The sequence below is a fragment of the Nerophis lumbriciformis genome, linkage group LG09, assembly GCF_033978685.3.
Source record: "Nerophis lumbriciformis linkage group LG09, RoL_Nlum_v2.1, whole genome shotgun sequence".
Lineage (NCBI taxonomy): Eukaryota > Metazoa > Chordata > Actinopteri > Syngnathiformes > Syngnathidae > Nerophis > Nerophis lumbriciformis.
In genome coordinates, this window is record NC_084556.2 from 23,480,001 (window position 1) to 23,492,910 (window position 12,910).

At 38.7% G+C, this 12,910-nt stretch overlaps 1 protein-coding gene across 1 annotated transcript in view; it reads left to right on the forward strand.

Annotated features, from left to right (window-relative positions):
• nectin3b (nectin cell adhesion molecule 3b) overlaps window positions 1–1,740 on the forward strand; it is a 56,137-nt gene extending 54,397 nt beyond the window's left edge. Inside the window, exons 7-8 of the mRNA XM_061962167.2 lie at window positions 610–712; window positions 788–1,740. Coding sequence (XP_061818151.1) covers window positions 610–712; window positions 788–961 — 277 coding nt within the window. The 3' untranslated portion in view covers window positions 962–1,740. The remainder of the gene's footprint in view (window positions 1–609; window positions 713–787) is intronic.
• The last annotated feature ends 11,170 nt before the right edge of the window (window positions 1,741–12,910 follow it).

Genomic DNA, 12,910 nt, shown 5'->3' on the forward strand with positions numbered 1-12,910 from the left:
CCCGCACTGGCTCACGATCAGCAGACGATCCCGACCATAGCAAGATGGATGAATATTCCTCGGCATCAAGGATCCTCAGGAAGTTATCACGAGATCACCTCCCGGGGACCTCTACACCGTTCACACTTAAAAAAGAAGAAGAAAGTCACATTTTTGTGCTTTGATCAAATGCAAAAAAAATTAAATAAATAAAAAGTCACCAAAAAAAAGCAAGTAAACCGTGACAAAACCATATCAAAAGTGACACAAAAAAGCAATAGTGTGGGAACAATACAAAAAAAATAATAACAATAATAAAAAAGGGAATAAAACTACAAAAAAGATATGACAATTTTTTAGTTAACAGTTGATAGTAAAAAAATTAAATTAAAAAAAAACCCTTAAGAAATATTATTTAAAAACACACATTATTGATCATAATTTAAGTATTTTATTATTGTTGATTTTTCAAAAATGGTGAAGGGTTGACTGTAGTATTAGTATTATCATTAATACACTGGGAAATTGACCATTTTAACAAAATGTTATAATTTCCTTGTCTGGTAGAAATCCTGCCATGTTCTTTACTCGTATTTATTGGTATTTTTTTTTGTGTTTGCTTCTTTCAAGAATCGACCTTCCCCCGACACACAAGCCGCCTCCTCCCTACTCAGAGCGAGCCCCTGCTGTTCCTATAGGGGTCCATGCCTCTCAGGTGGCCTGGCTGTGTCAGGTATCCTAATCCTCATCTTCATCCCTATGTTAATATGCACATTTAGTCTTCATCACATGTTTTGTTTCCAAGCAGAGCCGCAGGGCCGAGCGAAGGTGCGAGGCCACCGAGAGGCAGCGACCTCCCAAAGCGAGGCCGGGACCACCGGGGACACAAAGCCCCACCCACCAGCTGTCCAGCCTGGAGTGGGTTTGTCACCAGAGTGGGACAGAACGAGTGTACATCAACCACCGTGAACATTATGTGTGACGGGCATGACAGCTCTCACTTTGAGCGCCATCAAGCTCGAGCAGATTGGATCTACAGTAACCACTGAGCCATCAGTCTTTGGTTCTTCTGGAGGACCGTCTTCCTTTTGACAGACATGTTAACATAGAAATACACTGTAAAATGAGCGTTCCCTGAAAATAATACTTTTGGGGGGGCGGTTAAATGTTTATTTACTTCTCCGAGTGTTCATGCACATGCATGCCTGCGTATTGAATTTGATACTCAGGTCTCAGCTTATGCTGCTTTCAATACTGCTTAGAAAAAGAGGAAATATCCAAGTTGCAGTTTGCAGGATACAACCACAAACAAGAAAAAAACATGACTGACGACCACAATACGCTGTTTATGTTGTGAGGAAACAATTTAATTGTTTACAGTCCTGACAACTAAGCTAATCTTTTGAGAGCCTTTGGTAAAAAAAAAGATAATAATTAAAAAAAAAGGCTTTGTTCATAGATTTATGACTTTCCAGTTTTGAAGAATGTAGCATTAGTTTAGCCTAGCTTAGCTGAGGAAATGCTGGTTTACTGCTTTCAGAGCAATAATAACACCCTTAACAGATTGCTGAGAGGTGAAGAAATAGTCACAGAAGGATTACGGTAGCAATTGTCTTTATTTTAAGGAATAATTAGCTAATATGGGATCAAGAGTGCCTTTTAGCCTTAAAACAAGGCTAGCATAACTTTTATTACAAACATTAAGGCGCTTATCTTATAACAGGGGTGTTGAAAATGTGGGCCAGGAGACATTAGCCTGTTTTTTTTTTTTTTGGGGGGGGGGGGGGGGGGTTACCTCAACATATTCAAAGAATACAATAAAAGACTTCAAAACCACATCAGTCTAAAACAGTGGTTCTTAACCTGGGTTCGATCGAACCCTAGGGGTTCGGTGAGTCGGGCTCAGGGGTTCGGCGGAGGTCAAGACACACCCGACTCATCGTGTAAATAAAAACTTCTCCCTATCGGCGTATTACGGATACGGCAACAGCTGACTGGTTTGCAGGTGTGTAATTTGTCGTGAGTTTATGCACTGTGTTGGTTTTGTTCTTTGAACAAGGTGATGTTCATGCACGGTTCATTTTGTGAACCAGTAAAAAAAACATGATAACACTTTAGTATGGGGATCATATTCACCATTAATTAGTAGCTTATTAACATGCAAATTAGTAACATATTGTCTCTTAACTAGTCATTATTAAGTTCTTATTAATGCCTTATTCTGCATGGCTTTATTATAACCCTAACCCTCTAACCCTGGCCCTAACCCTCTAACCCTAACCCTAACCAAATAACTCTAAATTAAGTCTTTGTTACTTAGAATATGTTCCCCTAGTGTCCAAAAAACTCTAAATTAAGTCTTTGTTACTTAGAATATGTTCCCCATACTAAAGTGTTACCAAAAACATATAACTTTGTCTTGAATTAAAAAAAAATAAAAAATTATTTTTCACTAAAGAAGGGTTCGGTGAATGCGCATATGAAACTGGTGGGGTTCGGTACCTCCAACAAGGTTAAGAACCACTAGTCTAAAATCAGCAAACATTGTGAAGCACATTTTTGTTTCTTCTTTGAGTTGTCAAACTAATATATTTACTTCAAGCCCTGAACAATACAACTATCTCAAACTGTTAAAATCATACATTCTGTGGTAAATTTTTGTAAAAATATTTAAAAAAAAATACAATGTAGTTTCTGTTTACAGTGTTTGTCAAATAAATAACATTATTTTGTTTGTTTTGAACATGTTTTTGATAGATGTCCTATGTTTTCTCTTTTTTTTGTTACATAAATGTATGTCAGGTCTGAGACCTAATTTTTTTATGTACATGGTTTGGACACTCCTGTCTTATACGCATCAGGGCAAGCCTTTTATTTAGATCCCTACATGTATGTTTGGCAAATGTATAATGTACTTAGTGTTTTAGGGCTGAATTTAAAATCACTTGAACTTTTGCCCTTTAATATTATCCGATTGAGAATCATAGATATGCTTCTGCATCGCCATGCGTAACGTCACACTAAAACACACTGGAACCATTGTGGTCTGTTGAGACCTTCCGCACTGACTGATGCAGACTGTGAAGGGTTGCTGCATGGAGAAAATGTTCATCTCTGCCTCACTTTACAGTTTTGTGTTGACAGCACATGTTATTAGAAAACTGTAGATGTCTGTTTTATGCACTAATCTGGTATTCTTTTTACATTGACTCAGCTTTCTAATGTACCGTGTAGAAATGCTCTTATTAGGTTGTGGTGTATTTGTTGTCCTGACAACTACACTTTTGTTTTTTCTAGAAAATACAAATACACTACGGTTACTATAATGTACTGCTTCATGTGGCTGATATTCATGCAAGTAGGGTGGGATCCATTCCCACTTTCACCAAACCAATATAGTTTGGTGAAAAGTACAATAATTCCGTATTTTGACATACACCTAGAATTTAAATAAATACATACATTTTTTTAATTTTTATCATTTGTTTTCGAAATATGAATCAATTCAAGTTTTATTTTTAATGATAATCACTTTTTAGTTTCGGTGAATTCTTAAAAAAAGATGGCTGAACTGAAAGTCATTGCACTTCAGGATGATTTTACAGCTGTACCTTTGTTTTCGTACACCCCACTTTTGATATCATTTTTTTCTCAACAAAAATAATTCTTAGTAATAATTCATAATTTTTGCAGTCAAACATTGCACGTAACAACCGTCCTATCATCCTGTGGAATCAAGTGTCCAAACAGTGGTGATTCAACCTTTGTGCGTTCTTTTTTAGTAAGTGCGACTGAAAAATAAACCAGCATGGGGCCCAAGAAAGTTGCAAGTGACAGCACCTTAATAAAGAACGCAAGACACAATAGTGAATTCAAGAAAGAACTCGTAGCAAAGTACGAAGTTGGCGTTCGCATGAGTCTCTCCTCCTCTCGTCGTCATCTGCGCCAAAGAGAGTCTTCATTAAAGGTCAACGTGATGTTAAATGTTCTTTTAGCAATTTCATTTGTCATTTAAATGTATTTTGAATAGTTTTATGCATGTAAACTATAATTATTGTCTATAAAATATGTTTTGTGTTAATATTAATAGTTTCTGAAACGGATTACTTGGATTTACATTATGCTCAATGGGAAAAATTGCTTTGATTTTCGTACAATTCGGTCTTTGTCTTCTTTTGGAACAAATAACGAAACAATTAATATTTTTGATCAGACTTCTTCTGTAGTAGAAAAACATTTTGATTAACATATATTTTTTAACAATTTCTGAGTTACTTTTTACCCCCTTGCTCTGTGATTGACAGGTGACAAGTACAGTCCAGGGTGCACCCCGCCAGTCAGCTGGAGTGCCAGCTTCCTGTCACCTACACCCCAAAAGAATCAATGTAAACATGAATGATTAGTTCTAGCCTCGACAAAAGTCCATATTTTAGTTTAAAAAAAAACAAACACACTTTGAAGACACTATGTAAATAGCAGAGGTGTGGACTCGAGTCACATGACTTGGACTCGAGTCAGACTCGAGTCATGAATTTGATGACTTTAGACTCGACTTGACAAAATGTAAAAAGACTTGCAACTCGACTTAGACTTTAACATCAATGACTTGTGACTTCACTTGGACTTGATCCTTTTGAATTGACATGACTTGACATGACTTGCTACTTTCCCCAAAACCCAAAGATGAAAAAGTTATTCGGGAGCGCTCCGTATTTTTCATTGTGTACTTGTCTATCAGCGTTGCGTGTGTCAGCTGGTGTGCTCTCAGTACAACAGCCAATCAAATTAGATCTACTTTATTTTCATCACACAGCATTCATCCAATCAAATTGCAGGACAACCAACGAAGAAGACATGTCCAAACCACACGCCAGTGAACAAAAAATGATACCTAAAATAATTTTGTTTGGGTATAAAAATTACGAGGTGGTCAACACAAAACGGTTTGCAGTATGCAACACATGCGGTTCGAAAATTACTGATGGAGAGGCAACAACTTCCAACTTCGTCCGGCATTTGAAGTTGCACAAAGAACGGTAAGTTTTGAATGTAAGATAACGTTTATTGGCTAAGTAACGTGACTTTTATTTGCTGTGTAGTTAAATCAGTGAGGCTGTAAACTCACTGCTAACGTTATAACGTTATTGCAAACACGGGAATCTGTTGCAGTTCACTACCTTATTCATACTTTTTGTTCAGTGATTTTTTTAAGCAGGGTTACGTTAGTCAATATATCACACGTAACGTTAGACGGCGGTCAGCAGCACCGCGTATTTTAGCCACCTAAAAAAAGACAAAAATAGTAAAATAAAGGTCAGTTAAAATGTATACTATATTATGAATATGTGTACCGTTTTAGCTAGCTTTCTGACATACTGTTGGTTGTTTCCCTCAGCGGTCCCCAACCACCGGGCCGCGGCCCGCTACTGGTCCGTGGATCGATTGGTATCGGGCCGCACAAGAAATATATATATATATTTTTTTTTATTTTTTTTTTATTAAATCAACATAAAAAACACAAGATACACTTACAAGTAGTGCACCAACCCAAACAAACTCTCTCCCCCCTTTTGTTCTGGGCATTGAACATGAAGACTCTTCCTTCACTGTTCCGAGTGGCCATGAGAGTCTTGGCAGTGCCTGCCTCCAGTGCTCCAGTGGAGCGAGTTTTCAGCCATGGTGGCATCATACTACGCCCCCATCGTGCACAAATGACTGACAGACTCTTGGCTAATTTGGTCTTTTGCAAATGCAATGCAGCATAGGGCCCTGACATATAAAAAGTACAACTTTTTTGTTATGTTCACGTATATGTCATGTTTTTTCAATGTTAACACTTTTGTACAAATAAGTACATTTGCACTTTATTTTTTCAATGTGTTTGTTCTGTAAAGGAATTAGTTAATGTTTAAAATGACTGGTTAATAGTGCTATTATAAAGTGCAATGTCAGCACAATTTTCTTTCCTGCAATTTAAAATGCACTTGTTTTAATAAATAAATACAGCGTTTGAAAAGCATACACAATCTGTGTTAATATATTAGTCTGTGGTTAAAAGGACTTGAAAGGACTCTAAACTCAAAATGCAGGACTTAGGACTTGACTTGAGACTTTCCAGTCTTGACTTTGGACTTGACTCGGGGCTTGCCTGTCTTGACTCGGGACTTGACTCGGACTTGAGGGCAAAGACTTGAGACTTACTTGTGACTTGCAAAACAATGACTTGGTCCCACCTCTGGTAAATAGACTATACTGTACATACTGTATATCAGTGACGTACAGTGAGGTTGATGGCTGGTGAGGCACTGACTTCATCACAGTCAGATTTACAAACATATGAACCCTAAAGAGTATCTTATTCACCATTTGATTGGCAGCAGTTAACGGGTTATGTTTAAAAGCTCATACCAGCATTCTTCCCTGCTTGGCACTCAGCATCAAGGGTTGAAATTGGGGGTTAAATCACCAACAATTATTCCCGGGCGCGGCGCCGCTGCTGCCCACTGCTCCCCTCACATCCCAGGGGGTGGGCAAGAGGATGGGTCAAATGCAGAGGACAAATTTCACCACACCTAGTGTGTGTGTGTGACAATCATTGGTACTTTAACTTAACTTTAACTTTACACATACAAACTGTAGCACACAAAAAAGCACATTTAATTAAAAAAAAACGTTATTATGGTCTTACCTTTACTTATAAGTGCGGGAACAGTGGTGTTCGTGTTGGAGGAGTTGTGAATGAATGAAATATGAAATCTGTGCTGCAGTCTGCAGGTGTACCTAATATTGTGTCCCTGCAGTCGTTCACGCTCCTCCGGCGCGAGCATTGTTGATTTTGCACTTTTTGGCTTCTTGTTAAGTGACTTTTTTTGGGTGGATTCGGTCTTGCACGTGGAGGGTTTGGGTGTGGGCTTTGGTTGTTGTGGTGCTCCTGTCGGGGGGTGCAGTCTGCGGCGGAGGTGCATTAACCGGCACCAGGAGGCGGGATTACGCGAGCCTCATACAGTGCGTCTTCGCAGCAGTTTTATGATTGCTCAGCACAAGAAATACGTTACACACATACAGTTGTTGACAAAATACACTGTACATTATATACCTCAGCTAACTAAACTATGGAAATGTATAATATAATTCATATAGCAATACGGTCTCACTGCACAGCAGGCCAGCAGTTAGCCGAGTCCGCAATCCATGTTTAGGCACAATTGAGTGACGTGCCTCAACTGGCTGCTGATCACCGCACCGTCTCTTCTCAGTATTTGAACGGCAAATGTGAAAATTCAGCGATTTTGAATAAAAATACTCTAAAACTGGTGAAGTTAAATGGAAAATAACTTTATAGTATAATCACTGGATACATATAAAAATTTAATTAATTTTTTTTCTTTTTACATTTTTTTTCTTTCCATGATGGCAGGTGAGGCCCCGCCTCACCTGCCTCTAGTGACCGCACGTCACTGCTGTATATATATTTATACATATGTATACATTAATCATTTGACAGCCCATATATATATGTATATATATATATATATATATATATATATATATATATATATATATATATATATATATATATATATATATATATATATATATAGATAGATAGATACATGGGATGTCAGGTGATTGTTTTTATTCAGATTAATCACACTCTAAACCTGTGATTAATCATGATTAATCACAGATTATTATTTGCTGGCATAAATAATATTTACTGAAGAAAATACCCCAGTATTTGGGTACAAATGCAATTTAGTAGTCAGAATGTCAGACAGGAACGTCTTTTAAATGTTTTACTGAACTGCAAGTCCTTGATTTGCTCAAAACTTTGTGAAAATAAGTCTAGTAAGAATTAGGTGCACATTTTGAAAGTCTTTGCAGTTTGCAAAAATTTTGCAAACAAGGTACAGTTACTAATGGATCATGAAGTAAATGCACTCGTAAACAACTTAACATAGTGCACCATTTACTCGTCTTTAGTTTAAACAGTTGTTGAACCAAACAAGCTTGTTTACCTTTTTCAGATGACAATGCAGATCTCTTTCTTTGGTACAATGCTACCACAGCTCCTTGTGATTACTTACAGATGTCCAACGCTCTCGAGGAAGCAAAATAAATTCACATTCAGCCTGTAGTTGCAAGTTGATGCTCTTGTTTGTGTCGTACAGTTGGTTTATCCTTGCTGTAATTGTGGATCAGCTGTGGTGACATGAATGACATCTTCTTGCAGGACTTGGTCTTGACAGATGTTGGATGTCCTGCATGTGGTGGCTGTCTGTTTAGCAAAGGCATATGTTAAACTTGACTGTGCTACTTTTGTTGACAACATCGACTCAGTAAACTTTTCCAGCGAAGCATTCTCCTCTGCTTCTTGTCAATGTTAAAGTATCAATGATTGTCACACACACAGACTAGGTGTGGTGAAATTATTCTCTGCATTTGACCCATCACCCTTGATCACCCAATGGGAGGTGAGGGAATAATTTTTGGTGACTTAACCCCCAATTCCAACCCTTGATGCTGAGTGCCAAGCAGGGAGGTAATGGCTCCCATTTTTATAGTCTTTGGTATGACTCGGCCGGCGTTTGAACTCACAACCTACTGATCTCAGGGCGGACACCCTAACCACTAGGCCACTGAGTATGTAGCTAGCATTAATGCTAGCATGTAGCTATCGACACGAGCAGAGCAGCAGCACCAGTTGACCGGCAGCAGCCATCACTGCTCGCTGAGGATTGTGACTGCTGCTTGCTATCACCTCAGAGTCTCCAAGTCACAAAAAAGTCACTAGTAGCTGTTTACAAAAAAAATTGCCAAGAAGGTTGTTAACACTGTCGGTGCCATTATGATGATATTTTAAACTTGATGTGCGGCGATGATAGAAAATGTTTGTCGCTGCAATACCAACAAGCTACCTTAGTTTTATCCAAAGTTCTGTTTTGAAGCGAAATGGAACGCCCATTCTGGCAATCACAGATATAATAATGTGCCCATAATCCGGAAGTGATTAATCTTCATTTAAATTTGATCACACAATAAAAGTTCAAAAGTACCGCTGATAGTCACACAGACACTGGGTGTGATAAAATTACCATCTGCATTTGACCCATCACCTTGTTCCACCCCCTGGGAGGTGAGAGGAGCAGTGAGCAGCAGCAGTGGCCACTCTCGGGAATCATTTTGGTGATTTAACCCCCAATTCCAACCCTGAGTGCCAAGCAGGGAGGTAATGGGTCCCATTTTTATAGTTTTGGTATGACTTGGCCGGGGTTTGAACTCACAACCTACTGTTTTCAGGGCGGACACTCTAACCACAAGGCTACCGAGCAATAATAATAAACAAGACCGTATTTTTCTGACTATAAGTCGCAGTTTTTATCATAGTTGGGCCGGGGGTGCAACTTATACTCAGGAGCGACTTATGTGTGAAATTATTAACACATTATCGTAAAATATCAAATAATATTATTTAGCTCATTCACGTAAGAGACTAGACGTATAAGATTTCATGGGATTTAGCGATTAGGAGTGACAGATTGTTTGGTAAATGTATAGCATGTTCTATATGTTATAGTTATTTGAATGACTCTTACCATAATATGTTACGTTAACATACCAGGCACGTTCTCAGTTGGTTATTTATGCCTCATATAACGTACACTTATTCAGCCTGTTGTTCACTATTCTTTATTTATTTCAAATTGCTTTTCAAATGTCTATTCTTGGTGTTGGGTTTTATCAAATAAATTTCCCCCAAAAATGCAACTTATACTCCAGTGTGACTTATATATGTTTTTTTCCTTCTTTATTATGCATTTTCGGCCGGTGCGACTTATACTCCGCAGCGACTTATACTCCGAACAATGCGGTACTTTATTTTTATTAATTACATGTGATCATCAAACCAACATGAAAAGGGGGTAATAGCTCAACAATCTATTTTTCATCCAAACAACACAACATTATAGCAAGTTTAAATGTCAACACGCACACACACAAAAGTCTTGTTGGTGCATTCCAAAACGTTAACCGTCATGTCGCTACATTAAAAAACAAAAAATAGAAAATCGTTTTACCTTGTGTCTGCACATATTTGTTTAAATTGTTGAACACTCTGGGAGTTTCAGAGTGGTAAACAAGCAGTGGCTTTAAATAGTCACTGCTAGCGTTAGCAAAAACTAGCAGTGTGAAATGATCCTTCATCGACTTGTGTCCCAGTATCCAATCCAATCCACTTTATTTATATAGCACATTTAAACAACAAAATGTTTCCAAAGTGCTGCACAACAATATTAAACACAATTAAAAACAGTATAAAATAAATATGATTAAAAACAATTTTAAAGGGTAAAATCAATTAAAACAGTAAATAGAAATCACAATTTTAAAAACACAGAGGACAACAGAGGACCACATAACTCACGTAGTGTTAAAAGCCAGAGAAAAAAAGTGTGTCTCAAGACGAGACTTAAAACACTCCACTGTGGGAGCAGTTTGAACATGGAGGGGCAGAGTGTTCCAGAGTTTAGGGCCGACCACAGAGAAGGCCCTGTCTCCCCTGGTTTTAAGTCTCGTCTTGGGTACCACGAGCTGGAGCTGGCTCTCGGACCTCAGAGCGCGCGCAGGATTGTAAGTTTGGATGAGGTCCGAGATGTACTGAGGTGCCAGTCCATGTAAAGCTTTAAAAACAAACAGTAAGGTTTTAAAATCAATTCTAAAATGAACAGGGAGCCAGTGCAAACTCTCAAGGATTGGGGTTATATGCTGGCATCTCCTGGCCCCTGTTAAAAGTCGTGCTGCCGTGTTCTGAACTAACTGCAACCGGGGGAGAGCTTTTTGGCTAATGCCAGCATAAAGTGCATTGCAGTAGTCCAGGCGACTTGAAATAAAAGCATGCACGACTTGTTCAAAAAGGTTAAAAGATAAAAACGGTTTTACCTTTGCTAAAAGACGAAGATGATAAAAACCCGATTTTAAAACGCCATTGACTTGTTTGTCAAGTTTAAAATCGCTGTCTATAGTGACGCCAAGGCTGGTGACCTTGGGACGCACATCATTTTGCAATGGTCCCAAGTCAGTGAGGGCCGGACCAAAAACTAAAATTTCCGTTTTTCCCTCATTCATTATTAAAAAATTCTGGGCTAACCAAGCCTTGACGTCGCATAGACAGTTGAGAAGAGGTGTCAGGGGGCCGTGGCCTTTTGAAATAGGCATATAAATTTGGAAGTCGTCTGCATAAAAGTGATAAGACACTCCATGCCTCTTAAAAATCTCTCCAAGAGGGAGGAGATATAGAGCGAACATGATGGGACCTAGAATAGATCCCTGGGGGACACCACAGTAAAGCGGAGCAGAAGAAGACGTGGCGTCCCCCAGCCTGACAGAGAAGGACCTTTCTGACAGGTAGGATCTGAACCACCAGTAGTACCTTTTCCTTCGCTGTAATAAAGGTCTGCTGTGGCATCTTTTACGGTCTCATCACAATTACAGACTTGCTGTGGAACATTTCCCCTTTTGCTGATGAAATCCTCAAACTGAAGGTGCTGCAAGCCACAGAAACGCTAGCTCAAAGCGCTTGTCTGGCAACTTGAAGCTATACAGCAAGACTGTGAGAGTTTGGACACATTTAAAGTGTTTCTGATCACACAACGTGATCTCCAAGACAGGCTGACGCATCTCTGACCAGCGCAAGGTACGACAATTGTGGAAATAAGAAGTGTCGCTTGATGCCGAAGCTCTCCGGAATGGCCGCGCCCGCGTTTACAGGACGTGACGAAGGGGGCCCCGCTTCTTCAAAATGGCCCGTGTGTACAGGATGTATTGTTATCAAAATGGCAGCCGCTGATGGCTTCAACGGCATGCAAAATGAATTAATGAATTAAGCGTTTGTACGCTGAAACATGGTTCGCACACAGAGGCATATTTGGCGCGATGTAAACGTTCGTAAACCAAGAAGGTCGCAAACAGAGGCGTTCGTAAATCAATGTTCCGCTGTATGCCTACAGTATAGCCATTGTTGTATCCTTTAGCTGCTGTTACACATTGTAAGCCTGTGTTTGTGCTGTTTCCACATACTTTAGTCCATTTAGTTTTGTGCAAGCGAATACAAGAAGTAGGAGTTTTCACACAACTACGCGACGAAATAAGAACGTAAAGTTCATATGACAACACTTTTTTTTTAATGTTGTAGAGAAAGTGTGATGAAAATTCATTTTCAAGGTGACAGCCACATTGTACCCACTTGGATTCATCGTGTGCTGAAAAGCCATGTGAGGGAACATTGTGTGCAGAGGCCCTTTGTAATGGTGCCACACTCATATTGAACATGAGTGGGGTGTCCAAATACTTTTTTTACTCGAAAAATTTAAAAGATGCGTGCTGGACATTTTTAATATTTGTTGAATTTTGTAAAAAATAATTTGAAAACAAATCTTATATAGGCTAAATTTAAAGACAACACTTAGCCTTACCATTGCATATATCAACTTTTCAGCTTATTCTTTTTCCATTTAGTAAAAAAAAAAACTGTCAAAATGAGAAAAATTTGTTTTCTTTTGTTTCATTTTACTGTCTATAATGAGCCTCAGGCCAATTAAAATCGAGCACTTTGGACACCCCTGGTCTACATGCTTTTGTATTTGCAGTTCAGTCAGCAGAGTACAACCTGTATGCTGATGCTTTACAACAGCAGCATCTAGTGGCCATATGAGGGAGTGCAACAGCAGTGCAACACTGTCACGCAAAACAGCTTTTGGCTATTTTCTCTATATTCTGGTTTTACTCAAATGAAGCCCAAGTGTGTTCAATGTATTTACTTGAAATCAATCAATGTATCTCCTTCAAAATAAGTAAACATGTAAAAAATGACAAAGAGAAAATACATTTACCACATATGTCCCCAGTGTGACCTTACATTTAGGATTTTTTT